Below are 21,834 nucleotides of genomic sequence, written 5' to 3'. Positions count from 1 at the left end.
CAACTTCTTGTTCAATTAGGTTAAATAAATATCGAAAGGGGCGCTAGTTTTGGAGCCAACAGGGTATCCAATGCCCAAGATTATATGGTAAAGTGTGCATTTCAGTTATGTGAATTTGTTAATAACAAATTGCTGTAAGTAGTGCTTAGTGAGTTTATTTACCACCCTATCTGAGGAAGAAGGCTGGTTTCATTGGGCACTACCTGAGAGACTTAAGTAGGTGATACTTGAGATTATCTGTGCCTATAAACATGACACTAACTCCACCCATTCATTATCCCCACTCATTCATTCGTTGTGACATTTTTTCTCTCTTCCATCTCTCTATTGCTGCTCACATCCCACTCAGAGGACATTGAAGTTTGTAGTCTCTATCTTTTCTTGCACTAGGCGTTGTGTGTTATACACCTTGTAGGTTGTGTTTTGGGATATAAACACACTCTCTTCACCAGGTATCACCTTCCATCACTTGGCAATTGGGTGATTTGCTCTTTTCAATTGCCGGCCTCTCCTTCTTGTTGGTGTCAACTTTTCATGCATCAAATTTGCATATCACTTTGGAGTCTACAGGCTACATTTGGGCACTTCATCACTAGGTGTCTATCTTTTCCTCTAGATGCCATCATCTTTGGCTCCACTTTGTAGATTGGGCCCTCCCTGGCACTAGCACTATTAGTAGCAAGCTCATATTGCTTCATCCAGGTTGCATTTTGTAATTCTTGGCTCATCTAGGGCTAGATTTCCTCATGTGGCAGGCCATCTTGTTGATCCTTATCTTCTGAAGTACGTGTTTATAGTTTGTAATTATCTTCTTCCACTATGATAGCTTGAGAGGATTGTATTTGTTCCCTTGACAGCTACCCTTCACCTTCAGTATTACCTTTGATATCCTATTGTTGGAGGTCAGCATTTTGCTGCCCTCATTGTGAGATTTCCAATAGGTACTACTGCCTGATCCAGACAAGACAATGCTGGCTTTATTGTATCAGCCCTGAAGTTTCCAGCAACAAATAACAATCCAAAACCAAGTTAAATAATGTTCAAACCAAGCTCAAATCAAGTGCCAACTCATAGGCATACATTCTCAGATATGTAGGCACCAACCAAGCATAATTGGGCATCAAGTGACCATGTAGCATGAGCATAAAATGTAATGACAGGGGGCTGCCCTATTTTGGGCTGCATGTGGATTGTGTAAAATAGTCAATGGCTGAGCAAGATCAGCTCCAAAACCATCTCACATGATAGGCATACATTCCCACATCATTCGGGGAGCATTCGGGACCAACCGAGTGACCAATGTCAATGCCAATGTGGCCCAAACATAAAATCTTCTCTCTCAGAGTTTGCCATATATACTTTTTTCTCTCGGCAAACCCTACTATCTCTTTGGTTTGTTTCATAGCAGTTATATTTTGACATGGTATTAGAGCCATAGATGCTCAAAGAGCCAATAAAATCCTTTGTATTAGAGAAGGCAGAGACAGGTTGCAGAAGCAACAATATCTTTGGATTATCCCCTTCATTTTTGCTCCATCATCAGGAGTTAATCCTTATTCTCTTCTCTTCCAGCCTCCCTTTTACAGGTTGACACTTCGGTGCTATGGCTTCTCCTGATGGTATTAAGCAATCCATTGTGTGCTTCTATTGTAGCAAGAACAGTCATACCACAGAAGAATGTCGACTTTGACCGTTGCTTCCTATATCATCGAGTATATGCATATCCCACGCGGCACTCCTTGTGTCACTTCTCACTTTTAGGCAAGAGAGAGAGTTTTGCATCGACTACTAGAGTATTATGCTACAGGCAACTAGACATGTGCAACCGGTCTATGACTCACATAAAGCGGTAGTTCCTTCAATTAACACCTGGACTTTACATACACACACATAAACAGAGACCTCTCTCCCTCTCTCAACACCAGATTGGCCCCGAAGACTGGCGCCCCTCTCGGTATTTCTTTATCAATTAAAAGATAGAAAATTACAAAAATGGTAATGTTCCAAAATACATAACCTGTGAATACTTGGTTTTCATCTCTTTTAAGTAAATCCCAGCTGCATAGGAACATTATAGCATGTGCAGATCAACATCCCTTACTGTCCAGCATGTGCAAAATTCATTGTTTTTACTGTCCAGCACAATGTTCTTATTGTTCAGCATGTGCGGAGTTCACTGTTCTTACTCAGCACGAGCAGAGTTCACTGTTCTTATTCAGCATGAATAGAGTTCACCGTTCTTACGATTCAGCATGTGCAGAGTTCACTGTTCTTATTCAGCATGAACAGAGTTCATTGTTCTTATTCAGCATGTGCAGAGTTCACTGTTCTTATTCAGCACGTGTAGAGTTCACTGTTCTGATTCAGCATGAACAGAGTTCACTGTTCTTACAATTCAGCATGTGCAGAGTTCACTGTTCTGATTCAGCATGAACAGAGTTCACTGTTCTGATTCAGCATGTGCAGAGTTCACTGTTCTTAGGATTCAGCGTGTGCAGAGTCCACTGTTCTTATTCAACCTGAGCAGAGTTCACTGTTCTTATGATTCAGCATGTGCAGAAAAAAACACAGAATTGTACCTTCGATGGAATCAATCCATCATGCAAAGTGTTTCTTCTGAGAATAGAGAGAGAGGTGATCAGAGGGAGCAAGCTCTACCTCCGTGCTTGAGTCAGAGACGTAGAAGTACTCTCCATGGCTGGTTTTCTTGCAGCAATCTGTCCTCAGCTCCTCCAAACTTCATTCTCCCATTTGCCCCTTATGCCTATTACGTTTTTTAAAAAATGCTCTCTCTCTCTCTCTCTCTCTCGGGAATTTGTGTCACATGGCATATATGTAACAATTTTCCCGTTTGAACCTTCTGGTCTAAAATTCTCCATGATCAGTGCAAAATTTGACCTCGGCACAGACCAAAGAATTAATCATCCTGTAAAAATGAAGACAATGACGCGAACAGATTCTGGGGTCCAAAAATAGTAATTCCCTAAATTTTAGGGATGGTGACCCCTGCATTCCTCGAGTTGTTCTGTGCAACTTTTATCATTGCGACCACATCAAAAGTGTAATGTGGCTTAGTTACAGCGACTTTTATTCCGTGAGCATTCTCACATGTGTATCTTCTATCTTGGCCAGGCTCATTGTCCTGCACCATCTCCAGTGGCTAAGCACACAGTCCCAAACCACTGGCATTCTATTCTTCAGTGCCCATTCAATATGGAACTGGTCCTAAGGCTCAGACAAACCATTAGTCCAATTTGTCCCAATGGTTGCCTCTTCTGGCCATGCAAAGATCTCGCTTATTCCAAGAGAACTTTGGAGGTAAAGAGCACCAACAACAAAAGAAAAGAAAAATAAAATATTTATATAAGTAAATAATAAAAGCGACTGTAAAAAGTATCACCACCTGGTGACATACCTCTCTCTTGAAAGAAGCAAGCGATCTCGATTGCATGCCACACATGCTAACGGATGACACAGGGCGATAACAAGATTCTCCATGTTATTAGTGCCATGCAATGTATCACTTGCTAACAGATGACATGGGGTGATGATAGGAGTTTCCCTACTACCATTTGTATCATCGCAAGTTCAAGTCTCACATAGATGGAGAATTACATCCTGTATCCAACTATGATTATTAGGAGCCTTTCTAATATACATGTTTCCGGATGCAACACAGGGCGATAGCACGTATGCGTGAACTATTAGTGTCACAACATGCATATTCATTCAATTGAAGTGTAACAAATACAACTTCAAAGCAGTGAGATTTCATTCAATGATACACATGTTAATGCTAAATGTAAGCTATACATTATGCATTATTCTATGAGATACAATATTCAACTGTATAATAGAGAATGTACATTGCTTCAAAAAGCATTCTAAGTCATTGTAGATTCTAGTAAGAAAGCTTCTCGGTAAAGTTGCAATAACTGAGGCAAATCTGCCAATTCAGCCTCTTCTATCCATTTGGCATCCATTGGCAAATAGTTCTTGAACTTCACCAAAAATCTTCTTATAACTATCTTTCACTTTCCTATTCTTATGTGCTGGGATCTGCTCAGGAACTAGAATCTTATCTAATTCCTCTACTTGAGGCTGTTCCTCTTGAACCAAATCTTCTGGCAGTTCACCAATAAGAGGCCTCAATAGGCTCACATGGAATGCATTATAAATTTTCCAATTCTCTGGCAATTTCAACCTATATGCTACGTCATTGATCTTCTATGAGACTAATGCATACTCAACTTTGGAAACAAACGTTCCTTGCCCTTTTGTTTTCTCAAACGTGCCTTTTCAAAACGCAATAAGACCCAATCATCCTTTTTGAACAAGAGCTCCCGACGATGACTATCAACAGCTTTTTTCTATTTAGCTTGTGACTTTTCTAGGGCATACTTGACCTTTTTATATGCTTCTTCCCAATCTTTTACATGCCGATCTGCTTCGAAGATGTTATCTTTTGTCTGCAAAATGGGAGGCAATCTCTTTCCACCTTCCACAATCTCAAAAGGTGCTTTGCCAATAGACGAGTGCACTGTATTATTGTATGCATACTAAACCAATGGCAAGTAGTGTTCCCAAGAAGTCTTATGATCTGAAACATAACACTAAAGTAAATCTAAAACAATCGAATTCGCTTCTTCAGACTGCCCATCAGTTTGTGGATGGAAAGAAGATGAAAATTTTAGCATAGTGCCCATGTTTTCAAACAATGCTTTCCAAAAAAGCTAGTCATTCTTGGGTCTCTATCACTAACAATTGACCGTGGCATTCCATGGTACTTGAAGATATTTTGCATAAATATCTTTACCATGTGTTCTGGCTTAACCTTTTTCCTTATAGGAATGAAATGTGCCTGTTTACTGAATCTGCAAATGATAGTTCAGATTCCATCATTCCCTGAAGAAGTTCTTGGAAGATCAAAAATGAAATCTATGGCAATACTTTCCCATGGCCTTTCTGGAATAGGCAGTGGTTGCAATAACCTTGGTGCCTTCTGTCTATCAAATTTGACCTTTTGACATATAAGGCAAGGCCTGACATATGCATCAATATTAGATCTCAAGGCTGGCCAATAGAAAAAAGTCTCTACCGCTTTAGTCCTTTCTCTAAAAGCTCATTAACCTGCGTCATAATCTCTTTTTGCTGCGCTGCACTAACCCTGTATGGTGGCCTATTGGGCGGACTAGTCCCTGGAATAAGATCTATGGTATGATCTTCAGGCCTCTCAGGGGGTAACTCTCCTGGTAACGAATTTGAGAAACAGTCACTGAATTTATCCAAGAAAGCCCTTCTGCTTTCATCTAGTACAGACACATTACTGTCAACTTCATTAACTTGCTTTGCAAAAATCAAGTATGCAGAAATATGATTTTTAATTACAGAAGTAATTGCAGAAGCAAAAACAACTGGGATAGACTCTCCTTTAAGCTTCATATCTAACACATGAGTCTTGCTCTTATGTACAAGAGTAATTGTTCTATTGTAAGTATCCAAGATAGCATCCTTTCTGTGGCACCATGGGATACCCAACAGAACATCACAGCCCTCTAGAGGCATAATATGGAACTCCTCTATGTCCACATAGCTCTGAATATGCATAGAAGTTTGCCAAGAATGGGGGTGACAGGTTTAGTATGTCCTGGGCATGCCAAATTAGCCTGTCCAACCGGTCCCATTTCCTCGGGATGTATACCCAATTTAGCTGCCAATGCTTGTGAGATAAAGTCTGCACGAGCTCCAAGATCAAAGAAAATAAGCATTGTGGAATCTCTGATCTTTCCCCAAGCTTTGCACAATTCTGTAGCATCATCAACTGATTGATCTCCCACCATATCAGACACTAAGCCAATGCTGGGCTTCTTTTTACTTGGCACATCTTTATCCTCCGCATCTTTAGAAAATTGTTGTGGGCACTTAGAAGCAATATGGCCTTTTTGTTCACAAATAAAGCATTTTCCAGCCATCATGAAAGCCTTTCTTTCTTCAAACGATTTGCCAAAAAGTGGCTCTTTTGTCCTTTACCTTGTTTAAAAGAAGTCTGAGGTTGTTGCTGAAATCTTTTCTTCCAAAAAGACTTCTTTGTAAAACTGGTCCTTTCTAGAAATTGCTTCTTCTTCTTGTTAGGATCCTGCTTAAACTGAGAATCCTTATTTTCAGTGCCTTTAAAGCTGTCAGCTTTTCCTTTCAACAATGCATTTGCCACACCAGCATTTTCAATTAATTGTACCATATTTGTAACCCTAGTCTTAGTACAATAATCCCTAATAGCTTCGGGCAAACTGCAACAATACTTTTCAATTTGTTTTGACAGGGGCACTGTCCTGTAAGAACTCATGGGCAAAAGTGCTTCCCAAAATTTCTTATTGTACTCTTCTAAATCCGTACAATTTGCCGCGTCCAATTTATTCCATGCGGTCATGACATCTACATCAAATGTGTTAGTTAACCATGAGGTTGCAAACAACTGTTTGAAATGAACCCAAGTGGGAGGTGCATATCCTTGCATCAACAATATATTCCACCACTGCAAAGCATTACCTTTGGAAAAAAGTTACAGCCTTCCACACCTTAGAAGTCTCAGTAAAATTCCCTCCTGTGTAAGTTGCATCAAACTGCTGATGTCAAAGCTTTCAGCTTATCTTGCATACCACTGAAGGTTTCAAAAACTTTATTGCTTGACCACCCTCTTTATAGTCTTTAGGCTTTGCACTTTTTGGTGTCAGGTTGTCATAGATAGGTGGCTATAAAAAGGGGAGTCCCTTAGGTGCATTATCAACATTCATTTCACTTGTCTTAGCTACCATATGCCCACTAGGCTGAGAAAAACCAGCGGCTGCATTTTGTACTCTAGGCATCAAATAAGGACTCTGCAGAGTCTGATAACTGGGTTGTAGACCAATATTAGCATAAAGTGGGTTCACTGCCTCAATAGGCATTATTCTTGGTGGCCCTCTAGGCAAGTATCCCTGGTAACCCGTGGGTAATACAGCCATTGCTTGAAAAACTGACCCACCACCAAAGTGACCAGGATAAGTAGCAAACTGAGGAGGAATAGTCTACTGTGCCACTTGTGCATAACTGCCTTGACCATTGACTCCCTAATCCTGTGCTTGTGCTTCTTGTTGCACTGGACCTGTCTCCATGTTTGGTGTCTTTTCCACATGCTCATGCACATTAGAGGTTTGCCTTTTTGAGCGCTCCATGGTATGATGTGATGACTCAGCTTGAGAATTCTCATTATGTGACTTCAAAATTTTTTGCATCTGAGGATTCTTTACCAGCTGTTGGAAAGAGCCAACCATATTGAGGAGTTGTGCCATAAACAAGTCCTCCTATTCTTACTCCTCATCATGTGGTTCAATCTCGGTTCTAGAAGGTGCTGATACCTGTGCACCAATACTCTCTCTTTGGTGTCTATGAGCAGAAGAAGAACTCTCTTCTTCATGGGGGAGTTTTCCTTTGCCTTTATCCATGTTTGTAATCTCTATAAAACTTGTGTGTATGGCCTTTTCACCCAAAACTCTCCGAGCTTAAATTCTTACAGAAAAGAATTCAAATCCTGGGGATGCAACCATGCAACCGGTCTATGACTCACATAAAGCGGTAGTTCCTTCAATTAACACCTGGACTTTACATACACACACATAAACAGAGACCTCTCTCCCTCGCTCAACACCAGATTGGCCCCGAAGACCGGCGCCCCTCTTGGTTTTTCTTTATCAATTAAAAGATAGAAAATTACAAAAATGGTAATGTTCCAAAATACATAACCTGTGAATAGTTGGTTTTCATCTCTTCTATGTAAATCCGAGCTGCATAGGAACAGTACAGCATGTGCAGATCAACATCCCTTACTGTCCAGCATGTGCAAAATTCACTGTTCTTACTGTCCAACATGTGCAAAATTCACTGTTCTTACTGTCTAGCACACTGTTTTTACTGTTCAGCATTTGCAGAGTTCACTGTTCTTACTCAGCATGAGCAGAGTTCACTGTTCTTATTCAGCATGAGCAGAGTTCATTGTTCTTACGATTCAGCATGTGCAGAGTTCACTGTTCTGATTCAGCATGAACAGAGTTCACTGTTCTTATTCAGCATGTGCAGAGTTCACTGTTCTTACGATTCAGTGTGTGCAGAGTTCATTGTTCTGATTCAGCTTGAGCAGAGTTCACTGCTCTTATGATTCAGCATGTGCAGAAAAAAACACAGAATTGTACCTTCGATGGAATCAATCCATCCTGCAAAGCGTTTCTTTTGAGAATAGAGAGAGAGGTGATCAGAGGGAGCAAGCTCTACCTTCGTGCTTGAGTCAAAGACGTAGAAGTACTCTCCATGGCTGGTTTTCTTGCAGCAATCTACCCTCAGCTCCTCCAAACTTCATTCTCCCATGTGCCCCTTATGCTTATTACGTTTTTTTAAAAATGCGCTCTCTCTCTCTCTCTCTCTCTCTCTCTCTTTTGGGGATTTGTACCACATGGCATACATGTAACAATTTTCCTGTTTAAACCTTCCGGTCTAAAATTCTCCATGATTGGTGCAAAATTTGACCTCGGCCCAGACCAGAGAATTAATCCTTGTGTAAAAACGAAGACAATGACGTGAACAGATTCTGGGGTCCAAAAATAGTAACTTCCTAAATTTTAGGGATGGTGACCCCTGCATTCCTCGAGTTATTCTGTGCAACTTTTATCATTGTGACCACATCAAAAGTGTAATGTGGCTTAGTCACAGTGACTTTTATTCCGCGAGCATTCTCACTTGTGCATCTTCTATCTTGGCCAGGCTCATTGTCCTGCACCATCTCTAGTGGCTAAGCACACAGTCCCAAACCATTGGCATTCTATTCATCAGTGCCCATTCAATATGGAACTGGCCCTAAGGCTCAGACAAACCATTAGTCCAATTTGTCCCAATGGTTGCCTCTTCTGGCCATGCAAAGATCTCGCTTATTCCGAGAGAACTCCGGGGGTAAAAAGCAATAGCAACAAAAGAAAATAAAAATAAAATATTTATATAAGTAAATAAGAAAAGCAATTGTAAAAAGTATCACCACCTGGTGGCAACATGTCCGATAGGCACTAAGTCCTTATGAGCAAAAGGAGGATAATCTAGCACCACAACCTCTTAGAGACCACCGCAATGCACCACAGAGCTTTTTTCCATCTATTTTTAGGTTTGATGGCTTCCATGGTCCCAACATGCGGTTTTGTAGCTTGCTCTACTAAGAGAGAGTGATTGTTGGATATCATCTTCTCGATAGTCCACTCTTTTGAGAGAGACATGTTGTTTGATTCCTTTCTCTTCTTTGACTCCACAATCTGCTCCATTGGGAAGTGATTGTTGTCCACCCCTTGCTCCCTAGGAGCTCTATATTTTCTCATCTTCTCTATCTTGCTCCACGGAAACCAACTTTGACAAGGGCATCCAAGAGATTCCTGTATGATATCTTGATATCCCTCCCTCCACTCCCTCTTCTACTTAGGTTCAGGAAGCCACCTCTGGAAGCTAGCCAACCTCTATTCCAATGGAGCCCGAGATACCTTCTTTGGCCCTAGATACTGCTGATGCCATTTCCTTTGTCTTTAGTTGTTTCAAAGGCTGTGATCCGTTCTTTTCTTGATTCTCTATCCCTCTTAGAGAGGGATTTAGCAGCAGGGGATTCAGAGGGGGCTCATCTTTCTTCTTTAGAGGGAGATCCCATTCCTTTGGCTTCGGAGGGGGTCCTCTCTCATCCTTCGATTCTTCACACACCTTGTGAACAACCCTTTACCTTGTTGGGGTGGTTGACATCTCTATGCCACATCACCCATTTCATCACCCATTTCATAATCTATCTACACATTTTCTTTTTACCTTCACACCCAGGATTAACATGTTCCTCCTAGTTCAGAGCTTTGGATGTTTCAGCCATGGCTTGGTGGTTAGGCTTGCATATACCTTGCAGCATGGAGTAACCAAGCTTGTGGCTTCTCTTTCGAGATTGAGATTTGGATTCTATCAGCTCATGTTGTCTACTCTCCTTCACTACATGTTGCCTTATAGGTAGAGCACTGAGATCTTGTAAGAGATTAGTCATCCCGTGGACTAGCATTCTCAATATATAGTTGATGCACTCAGTTCTCTTAGGTGGACTTACGCATTTCTTGTTAGTTATTTGGGCATTTTCAACAGTCCCAATGTATGGGCACCTCATTATGGGCAAGGGTGGTGCCACGTGTGAAGAAATGCTTGGGTTTGCACTGGGAAACACACTAGGTAAGACCAAGATTGAAACACAAAGATTGAGACAGAGGCAAGTAAAACTCAAACCCTTAATGCAAAACGCAAAATGCAAAAAGCTCAAAACTCAAACATAGAGACAAACATAGAGAGAAGAAACTGCGAAGTGAATGAATGTTGTAAATGAATGTTGTAAATGAATGTAAGAGTGTACAGAATGCCCAAGGGTAGAGCAACGCAGTTTTAGAGGGCGACATCAACTGAAGACGGATTCCAAGTGTTGTGACCACCAGTTAGAGTGTAAAGTCAAGGAAAAAAACCAAACATTGATTGCGGGAGGATATGATGATTGAGGCGATAGTAGGGAAGGTGCTTGGAGCTGAGGGTGGCAGCTGGAAGTTGCAAACACAACTATAGAATGACCGCTAGTAGGGAGAAGAAGGTTGCCAGCTATCTATTGGGGGTGGAAAGGCTGAATGCAGATTGCAGGGCTGAAACTTGATGTTGAGGGAGGGCTGCTACTTGTTGCTTGGTTGATGGAGAGTTGAATGTACGAAGGAGGTAGTTTGTGGATTTGCCATGGTAGATGGACCAAATACAACAGACAAGTGAGAACTTGCACTAATGGGATGAGACTGAATGGTGGGCAGCCTGTCTATTTATAGATGTTGAAGGATGCCCCACAAATTAGGGTTTTGGGGGACCATTTACGAATCGTGTACCAAATTTGCGTTTTTCATTAAGTGTGCTTTGGGGCTGTTTAAAAATGCTAATCAGCTATAAAGCATGTTTTAGCTCAACACCACGTGGGAGTGTGACAGCAGATCGTTGATTTTCTTGGGCTGCATGCAGTCAATCGGCTGCATTTATGATGGCCGCTAGTGCTGGCCGACCACTTGCATATTTTATTGCATTCTTTTTGTGGTATATATTGGCATTCTTCAGCCTTTTGTCCATCACTTGTCTTCTAGGTGTTGGTGAGAGATATCTGGCTTGAGGAGATACATCGACAACCGTTGTACATCTACCCTCTTCATTTCAGCATTCATTGACTGCAGATATTGCGTTCTTCTGTCTTTTCTTTCATATTCATTGTCTTTCAATCTTGTCTATATGCTTTCGCATGGCTGCACTTTGATATGGTATCAGGGTAGTGTAAAAGGGTTGATTGATTGTAGGCAAATCTGATCAGGAGGATTTTTTGTGTTAAAAGTTTGTGTTTTCAGCTTCTGGCGGCTAAGGTGAACATGTCAACCTTGTGAAGTAGATTTTGAGTTTTCATCGCCTCCAGTGGGTGAAAATCTTTGAGGATGAGTGGAGGAAGCCCTAGCAAGCACTTGCACCATGCACAGAGTTAGAGGGGCCCTTGCTTTTGTACAAGTCATTCCATTTACAATATTGATCGAAATTGACGTGGGGTTTTAGGAGACACATGATTTGGCGGAGCTTGTGATGGAGGCTATAGACCGTCCTGCAGTCCCTGATGCCTCTAAGCTTTTTGCAGATGACAAAGCTGAGTTGATGAAGGTATAGATACATTGGGATGAATTGAATACTCGCATTCGTTCTTTCCTCTTTCTCTCTTTCACTCCAGTCTTGCACTCTAGTTGTCATTGTTCACGTCGAGTACTCTAAAGATATGGTTGGAGCTAGATCAAATGTACAATTGGATGACCGTTATAAAGGAGGTGTCTTTGGAGGTTTTGATGGGCACTGAGTCCTAACAAGTCTTCTTCTATACGGGAGCATGTCAATATTGAATAAGCTTCGAGAATTGCAGGTGCAGGTCCAAAATGTAGGGAATGTGGTTACCTTGGAGAACATGGCGATAACTCTTCTTTCTCAGTTACCTCCCCAATTCATTGATTGCTTTAGGGTGCGCAAAGATCTTTAAGTGGGGGGAGTTGGTTCCTATGGTCTTGGACCAAGAGGAACAACTCAAAGGTCAGAAGGCTCCCAAGTTGGAGGCTTTGACTGGTCATTCTTTCCAATAGAAGGGAAAGAAGAAGAAGAACAAGAAGAAGAAGAAGAAAAAGAAGGATGAGAAGTCCAAACAGGACAAAACCAAGGAGTCTACTTGCCACATCTGTGGCAAGACAGGTCATTGAAAGAAAGATTGCGTGACAATGACAAGGACACCAAGTAGGAGAGGACTACAAAGGACTCAGGAGCGGTGGCTGCTCCTTCATCGGTTGTCTTCCTCTACTTGGAAGTGATAGAGGATGTTTCTTCGACGGCCATTGATGCAATGATGATGGCCCCACAGTCTCATGAGTGGATTGTGGATAGTGGCACTTCCCGCTGCATGACTCTTTCAGATAGGATTGCTTGTATGCGTCCGATGCATGGAAAAATCCTTATAAGTGATAGTTCCTTGGCCCCCATCAGCAAGGGTGATATGTAGGTGATTTTAGATGGGCAAGGCAGTGCCCACACCTTAGAGGTGCTCTATGTGCTAGGTGTAAGGTATCATCTTCTTTCAGCTAGCAAGATTTGTGCTCTTGGTTTGATGGTTGAGCTTGATAAGGACTACTTCTGAGTTCTTGATGGTGTATCTTGACAGGTTCTTTGTGTAGGACGTGAGGAGAATGGAGTCTATAAGATGCGGTCTTTTCTTGCCTTTTTTTCTCTTCTTTTTTTTTCACAGACTCAGATTGAGCTTTGGCATGCTCGGTTTGGCCATCTCAACTACGAGTATCTTCAAAAGGCAGCTTGTGGTCAGATGGTATGTGGGTTGCTAGGGATTGGAGTGAGCCACTTGCAATGTGTATCTTGCATACTTGGCAAGTAGCATAGAGATGCTATTGCTAACAAGGCTTCATGACGGGCTAAGGAGCTCTTGGAGCTTGTTTCAACGGACTTATGTGGACACATGAGGAATGGAGTCCCTTAAGGGGAGTTTGTATTTTATGCTAATTGTTGATGAATTTAGCAAGATAACCCGGGCGTATTCTTAGCATTGAAGTTTGAAGCATTCTCACATTTCAAGGATTGGTTGATCTTTAAAGAGAACAAGTCTTGCAAGAAACTCAAGAGCTTGTGTTTTTCAACAAGGGAGGGGAGTGTCTCCCAAGAGCTAATACGTTTTGGTTGTGGTTGGTATGATCCGTTTTGAGGCTTATTTTGGACAAAAGCCGGATGTCTCTTATTTCAGGTTGTTCGGGTGTGATGCCTATTTTCATATCCCAAAGAAGAAGAGGAACAAGTTTGAGTTGGCTTCCAAGAAACATGTGTTTGTGGGATATAGTTTGTAGTCCCAAGGATACATGCTTTATGATATCGCTTCCCAGGAGGTGTACACGAGTTGAGATTTTCGGTTTGTGGAGTTTCGAGCTACAGAGAAGGGTGTTATCTTGTTCTTGGAGATCTAGGTTATAGTTGGGCATCTACTCGAGTGCCTTTTGAGCCTTTGCCTATTGAGGCTCCATTCTCAGTGGAGGAGATTGCTTCACCACTAGATTCATCGGTTGAGTCGACTCCAATGGACCTTCTAGACTTTGACTGACGGAGAGTGGCGAGGGGAGTTTCGGCCTCCTCCTCTGGTTTGAGGGACACTCCATGCTTTAGGGTTTGAGGGAGTCTTTGAGAATTGGCAGCTAGAGGATGATTCATGGTATTCTCGGAGGAACTAGACACATTTCATGGAGCTTGTTTGTACTAACTACTATTTGATGACTCGTGCCATGCAAAGATAGGGAGCCCATCTCAATGGAGGCTTTGTAGTCACAACATTTGAAGAAGGCTATGGAGGAGGAGTTGGATGCTATTGAGCAAAATGGCACTTGGGATCTTGTGCCTCGGCCCCTTCATAGAAAGGTGATTGGTGTAGAATGGGTCTTCAAGACTAAATATCACAATTAAGGTACTTTAGATAAGCACAGGGTGTGGCTCGTTGCAAAGGGCTTTGCACAACGGCTAGGGGTAGATTTCCATGACACCTTTGCACCTACTGGTTGGATGGCTATCATTAGGGCCATTCTTGCCTTAGCTAGCCATAGGAGATGGCCAGTTTATGAGCTTGATGTGAAGTTTGCCTTCCTTAATGGATGATTTCATTTTGACAGGTGACTATGCTCAAAAGGTCAAGGAGACGAAGAAAGCACTACACAAAGTGTTCAAGATGACGAATATGGGCCTTCTCCATGTCTTTTTAGGCCATGAGATTCATTAAACTTCAAGGGGGATTTTCATCTCCTAGCAGCGGTATGTGTAGGAGCTTTTGACCACATTTGTGATGGAGGGATGTAAGGCCATTTCTACTCCTATGGATCTGAATTGGAAGGCTATATGGCCCATGCAGGTTCACCAACGTTAGACACTTTCCATTGCAGGTAGTTGATTGGGTCCTTGATTTGGCTTCTTAACACTGTGATTGATTTGTGCCTTCTTGTAGGTTTGTTGGCCGGGTTTATAAGTGAACCCAAGATGGTACACTAGTTGCTATGAGGATTTTGCGGTTCATGAGGGAGACCTCGGATCTTGGTATTCATTATCCAGTAGGTATTGGAGATTCGCCTTTGGTTCTTACAGGTTGGATGCTTTTAGATTGGGCTAGAGATGTTGACCAACGAAGGTCAATGACAAGATATTGTTTGACTTTGGGTGTAGGTGTTATCTCGTGGAGTAGCAAGCAGCTGCCCACAATTGTCCTTTCTTCCACCGAGGTAGAGTATAGAGCAGTGTCTTCTACCACACGTGAGTTAGTGCGGCTTTAGAGGTTACTAGAAGAGCTTGGTTGCCCTCAGACAAGTCTTACAACCCTTCATTATGACAATGAGAGTTGCATTGCATTAGTATGGAACCTTGTGTTGTATGTTGGGTCGAACCACGTTGTGATACAATACCATTTCATTCGAGAGAATATCTTGGATGAGACTATTGATCCTGAAGGGGAAGGAAAAGGGACAAGAAACCAAAAGCACTAACAAGGGGACATTAAAACTCTCTAAGTCTAGGAATACTCCTAATTCATCCCAAGATCTAATTCACATGATAGTAGTCGCCCACAACTATTGCCATGATCAAATCCATTGATCCTCTAGTCACTACTTCCCACATGAAGTGGAATCACAACTACTACACTCCTAGCAAATAAAATAGTCAGCTTTGTCAATGAGTATATTCTTAATGCTTTAACGAAACAAGACAAGATACCTATCAAGTCATGCTCAACTCGACCAAAGCCTCTAGCTAAATTGAAACCTAACTTGATGGCTAGGAGTTCCAACAAAATTATAGAAGAAAACATGCATAGGATAATCTGATAAATTTGTATATGAAGGTGCTTCCTCAGACTGTTCTTTGACAACACTTGAGATCCTTGACTCTTATGTCGTGTCTAGGATTTGAGAGGGGATGTTAGAGATTAGTCATCCTTGGATAAGCATTATTAGGATACAATTGGTGTAGTCAATTATCTCAAGTGGACTTATGCATTTATTGTTAGTTATCTAGGGTTTTTTCAGCAATCAGTGTACGGGCACCTTATTGCAGGCAGGGCAATGCCGTTTGTCAGCCTGATAGCAGATTGTTGATTTTCTTGGGCTGGGTGCAGCGAGTCGGCTGCATTTATGATGGCTGCCAGCTGGTCGATCAGTTTTGTTGGCCAACTTGTATATTTTATCGCATTCTTTTTGTGCTACATATAGGCACTTTGTAGCCTGCCCATCCTCACTTGTCTTCTAGGTGTTGGTGAGAGAGATCTGGCTCGTGGAGATACATCGACAGCCCTTGTATATCTGCCCTCTTAATTTCAACGTTCTTTTATCTCTTTTCTCTCTCCCTCTTTTTCGTGTTCATTGTCTTTCAGCCTTGTCCATATGCTTCCACATTCGTTGTAGTTTGATAGATCCCTGGGTTGATCTTCTTCTCTCTTACACTCGTCTTTTTTGCTCCTTTTCGGGCTTGAGAGGGGGTGTTGAGAAACCAATTCATTCAATACATTTTCCCTCCGTTCCTTTTTTTGGTTTCCACTTACAGCCCCAAAAAGGATTTTTGGGAGCCTCTCGAGAGAGTTGGGGCTCCACATGAGAGACTTCAGTAGGTGGTGCTTGAGATATTCTGTGCTTGTAAAGACGGCACTTACTTCACCCATTCTTTATCCCCACTCATTCATTCCTTTTGACATTTTGTCACTCTCTTCCATCTCTCCACTATTGCTTACACCCCACCTAGAGGGCATTGCAGTTCGTGGTTTCCATCTTCCCTTGCACCAGGTGCCTTGTCTTCTATACCTTGCAGGCTATGTTTTGGGCTGTAGACACTCTCTCTCCACCAGGCGTCAATTTCTATCACTTGGTGATTGGGTGATTGGGTCTCTTCAGCTAGCGGCCTCTTCTTCCTGCTGGTGTCAACTTTTCATGCATCCAAACATTTGCATTTGACTCTACAAGCTGCGTTTGGGTGCTCCATCATTAGGCGACCATCTTCTCCACTAGGTGCCATCATTCCTGGCTACATTTGCAGTCTGGGCCCTCCCCGACATCGGCACTATCTCTAGCAAGCACTTGCTACTTCATCCAGGTTGTGTTTTGCAGTTCTTGGGCGGATTCCCTCATAAACCCTAATTCTGGTTTGCTGTTTAACAGAGCATGCACATCCCGAGAGAGAGAAAGGAGAAGAAAGAGTGATTCCGAGTTGTCCAACACCTTGGGGTGGCTGCAGTACACTTTCTGCTTTCTGTTCATCGTGAAAAACCAGCAAAAGCATGCGTCACCTCTTGTTGCTACAGCTCTTCAATTCAAAAATGGGAGAGAAAAGAGTCCCCCAAATAGCAAATATCAAGTTTCTAAATGAATAACCAGCTGTCCCATAATCAAATCACGTGTTTGATTAAGAGCTACTTAATGACTTGATCATTAGTCATAAGTGAGCTGCTCACTGGAGCAAAACTTAAGCATAATGAAAGTTTCACATTGCACCTTGTTTGCTTTGCCTCGTCCTCGTATCATATAGCTTGTACACTAATCTACCACATGCCATAGTGTGAAATTTTTCGCTGCTAATGCAATTGTTGCTTTGCCAAGAGGTAGGGGGTACCGTGGTTAAGAGTTCATTTTCAATTAAATTAATTAGCCTATCTGTGATTCTGATAACAAAGACTTTTCTCTCTGTGTATATTTAGAAATGTGCATACAAGTGCAAAACTTTACTGGCCTGGGGATAGGTCGCTCTAATATTGGGTGCTATTGTTTCTGGTTTGGGGCGTGATTATTGTATGGTTTAATGGATTTTTTTCACATGGATGTTCAAGAATTTCACATCATGCATTCTACCTTGGATGCTAGGTTGGGATGGAGACCGAGGGTTTTGCAATATATGATACAATGATGCTGGTCAAGAACGAGGTGTGTTATGTGACAGTCAGATGAAGTTGGAGTTGTATTTACTTGCTATGCTCTGCTCTGCAACACAGCGTGTAATATAATCAATGCTTTAAATTGTCCAGATACAAACAGTGGCTGTGGGGGCTGCAATTGGGCAGGCTTGCTTGCTGCTTGCTGCTGGAACAAAGGGGAGGCGTTACATGCTACCCCATGCCACAGGTTTTCTAGATTAGTTCATCCAGTGGTAATCTAAGAACTAATCTTTATCATGATAATCTGAATAGAGGTTGATTCTGTTGTTTTGCTGGTTATATAGCTATGATTCAACAACCACGACTGCCAGCCACAGGACAAATGCCAGCTATTGATGTTCACATTAGGGCTAAAGAGGTCTGTACAGTCAGTCCAGTTTTGAAAGTAGTTTTTATATGCACAATTATTGATTGTAATGCGAACTTTATGTATGTAGGTTGTTAACAACAGGGACACACTTGTGTCACTTCTTGCAAAACATACTGGGAATGTAAGTGCTCTCTGGATTGTTTTAATGTGATGATGGCCGCCAAATGCTTTAGGTCATTTTTACTCAAATTTTCATAATAGTCAGTTACAGACCTTTCTTTGGGTTGACAGTCATTTGAGAAAGTCTCAAAAGTTATGCAGCGTCCATATTATATGGATCCTAAGAAAGCGGTCGAGTTTGGTGTTGCTGACAAGGTAAATAATGCTTCTGCAGGACAGATGCCTATAAATATTTCTATTCCTTGTCTGCTCTAACTTTGACTTTTTGTTTTGTTATTCCTAATACAGGTTATACTGACTTTTAGAGCTATCATTCTTTGCTTCTATTTTGTACTTTTGCAGCATGCATTAAATCTGCAGCCTATAGAATGCTTGCTCATAGCAGGGGTTTTAGCCTGCATTTTCTGAAAGTTAGCAGGACCAGATGTCCATCTATTTTTGAAATCTCCTCACAAATCCAATTTCAAGTAAGACCTGGTTTACATGCTTGCTATAGGTGTATAAACACACCACCACACCACACACTCACCCCCCAATAAGCTGAAAGTGCAGACAAGTCTTGGAAAGACAATGATGTCCTGTTTAGTATCTAAAGTCATAAACTCAACTCAGCTTGCCTAGAGTGGATAGTATTGGTGGAACAGATTCAGAAGGCTTGAGGACTTTGATCTTGTGTAAGGCATTTGCCACCGTTTGCATCAAGGTCCATCAATAGCTAATTAAAGGTAAAATGCATGACCTCTTCAAAAGAGGATATTATGAGAGGCTGAAACAAGTAGAGTGGTATGCTTGAGGCTAGTAGGTCCAAAGGAGATTGCCCATCTGGGTACCTGAACAGTTAGAATTCTTCTGTATCCATAGTGACATTGGACAGCTCTTGAGGACTTTGGTCTTGTGAGGCATTTGCCACCCATTTGCATCAATGTGAGTCATTAGCTAGTTAAAGGTAAAATCCGTAACTTCTTCAGGAGAGGTTATTATGAGAGGTTGAAACAATTAGGTGGTATGCGTGAGGCTACTAGGTCTCAAGGAGAGTCCATCTGGGAACCTTAACAGTTAGAATTCTTCTGTATCCGTAGTGACATGGGCTTCCCCCCTGTCCCCATCCCATGCCCACACCATACTGGTCCCGTCCCCATTTTAGAGCTTCCTCTCATGGTGGTGGGGCAACAATTCTTGTTCCCATTCGGTTTATTCCAGTTCTCATCTGTCCCTAAAACCCATTCCATGTCACTATGCTACACGCATATAGTAGTACAAGAAGTGAATCTTATGAGGAGCGATGTAGGGTACTGTAGTTTCACTGTACTCCTAAGCATGACCATTGATTAAGGCTGTTGCTGCTTTCTTTTCAATTGTAGCTGGGGTCAGCTCCTGCACATCAGGTGGTATGGAGGTGAATGTTTGAAAGTAGTTCTGTTTGAAGGGTTAGCTATTCAGCCAGCAGTATGTTCAACTAGCATAAATTTTAAATGCCAATCTGTTCTTGTTTCTAACATGTGGCCCTTTTTGTCAAAGATACTGTGGCGTGGACAAGAAGCCATGTCTGAGACATTGTCCACAGAAGCTTGGGATAAGAGAGCGGGAATTCGTGTCATGGAACAGCCCATGACTTATGGTGCAAACAATGCAGGTCTAGGCTGATTGTGTTGCAGGGATTCTTGCTCTTTTTATAGGCGACTTTTGGGTGAAACAGTTGTAAGATAGATGTTAGAATTTTCATGGTGTAGATGCAACATAATGTGTAAACAAATGACAACAGTTTTAGAAAGGTCTCCATATCAAAGTTTTGGAAGGACAAGCATTTAGTTTAATATGCTTCCACTCCCAAACAAAGAAAAAGTCATTGTCTTTGTTTTCATCTTGAATGGAGTAGTATGTTTGCTACATCCTTTCTAATCTTAGTATTAGCCCTAACCATGCAAACTTTGAGAGAATTATTTCATGGTAAAGCATCTCATTGTAGATATGTTAAAAGGTATAATCAGATCGACCTTGAGCACATATGTTGAAAGTTTTGGAGTAACCACCATTCCATGGTGTGTTTCTTTCTTGTAAGGGTGGCCTTTTTCAAAGCTTTCATAAGATCTAGCAGCATAGATAATTTACCAAGTCAAGGCAATCGATAGTTAGCATATAAATTATCAACTTTCATAACCTAAGCTAGGTAAAGGTGGACTTGCAACATTCTTTTAAAAGGTTGGTATGTGAGATACTAAAAAGGTGACGAAAAATCCAATGCTTAGTGTAGTTGAGCATGATTGACATTATGCTTGTAACAGGTGAAAGTTGCAAATTCTTGGTGAGGTCAGAGAATAGTGGTGAAAGTGGGAGTGCAATCTTGTCTTTAATCATATTTTGTTCTTTTGACAGGTTGATAAGTTGTATGTAAACACATAGCGATACTTGACAATCTTAATTACTCTCTCAAAGAAATAATTCCATTTAATTTTTGGCAAGCCATGCAATGCGTAATATAGTCAACCTTATTGAATAACATTATTCCAATGAGTTTCACTACTTTTAGCATTAGCCATCTCATACATTATATATGTCAATGCTTGTGCAAAACACTTTATATGTAGTCTTCTTAAATACATAGTATTATATTTTGTATAATTGGGAGGATTTTCTTAAAATAGTCTTTCATGTGGTTGGCGACAGCATCCAAATATGTCATCTTTAGCAATATTATTACAATGACTTAAAGAAAGTTTTGAAACTCATTTTTTGCTTTTAGAAATGGTATTACAATGACTAAAGTTTCAAGCCTCATTTTTCACTTTATCTCGTATGCCATGTAGGATGTTGATCTCTAAAGTCAACTTTGGCTTTTGGCTAAAATAATTTTTGATGGGCATATCTACTCTTGCAACCTCTTTTTACTAGTTCTTACTTGAGGATAGTTGGGATAAGAGCGCTAGTTTACGATAGTGTATGCATGCTAATAACCTAGAAAAGCATTATACAAGTTGTTTATGCTTGAACTTGATTCATGCAGGTTTCGGTTACCCAGTTGATTTGCCAATCCACGTTAATTCCTACAATCATGCATATTATTGCAATTACCCTAGGGTACAACTTTTGATAAACGCTAGTTAGAACAATTTTCTAACTATTTTATATAGGAAACTCAAATAAACAAGATTATATGTATGAATAATTAATGCACAATTTAAGCAATAATGTGTAGAGATTTGAATAGACAAATGCTTGAACTTGAGAATTCGGCGATGAGGGCACCAAAGCCATTGAGAATAGAGGCCCAAGAAGGTTGATGAAGACCACACGTAGAGGCATAATACAGAAAGAAATATATGAAGTCGATAATCAATTGTGAGCAAAGTCTCTCCATTAAATAGTCAAATGTCTTGCAAGCCATGGATACTGATTGAGTAATCACACAAAGATTTGGGAAAAATATCAGTATTAGATGCATCCCCCTTCGCTATGAGTATATAAACCGATATTGAAGAACTCTCTCATTGATAAAAAGGAAACAATTGTGCCACACAAAAATTCTTGTGCCTAGTGTAATATACTTAAAAGTATTATTGTATGTTTGTATGCTTGTGTGTGCGAATGCGTGCTTGTGTGTTTTTTAAGTCCATGAAATATGTGTGTGTGCACATATATTATAAGCCATTTACATTAGCATATGTTTGTGTATATTGTCAAACATATGTAAAACAAGAATGAATATATATGATAGTATTTCACGAATATGTATAGCTAATATCTTAAAGTACATAAAGGTACA

The 21,834-nt window shown here is 41.1% G+C and overlaps 1 protein-coding gene across 1 annotated transcript in view; it reads left to right on the top strand.

Annotated features, from left to right (window-relative positions):
- LOC148041038 (ATP-dependent Clp protease proteolytic subunit-related protein 3, chloroplastic-like) overlaps positions 1–20,091 on the top strand; it is a 39,375-nt gene extending 19,284 nt beyond the window's left edge. The window contains exons 4-9 of the mRNA XM_087675924.1: positions 17,514–17,573; positions 17,675–17,771; positions 17,869–17,942; positions 18,022–18,075; positions 18,186–18,269; positions 19,593–20,091. Of these exons, the coding sequence (XP_087532050.1) occupies positions 17,514–17,573; positions 17,675–17,771; positions 17,869–17,942; positions 18,022–18,075; positions 18,186–18,269; positions 19,593–19,718 (495 nt within the window). The 3' untranslated portion in view covers positions 19,719–20,091. The remainder of the gene's footprint in view (positions 1–17,513; positions 17,574–17,674; positions 17,772–17,868; positions 17,943–18,021; positions 18,076–18,185; positions 18,270–19,592) is intronic.
- The last annotated feature ends 1,743 nt before the right edge of the window (positions 20,092–21,834 follow it).

The sequence above is a fragment of the Lygodium microphyllum genome, chromosome 1 (genome assembly GCF_053477565.2).
Source record: "Lygodium microphyllum isolate KBCC chromosome 1, Lygodium_microphyllum_v1.1.10, whole genome shotgun sequence".
NCBI lineage: Eukaryota > Viridiplantae > Streptophyta > Polypodiopsida > Schizaeales > Lygodiaceae > Lygodium > Lygodium microphyllum.
The sequence above is the reverse complement of the archived record's forward strand: the minus strand, read 5'-3'. Positions and strand labels throughout refer to the sequence as shown.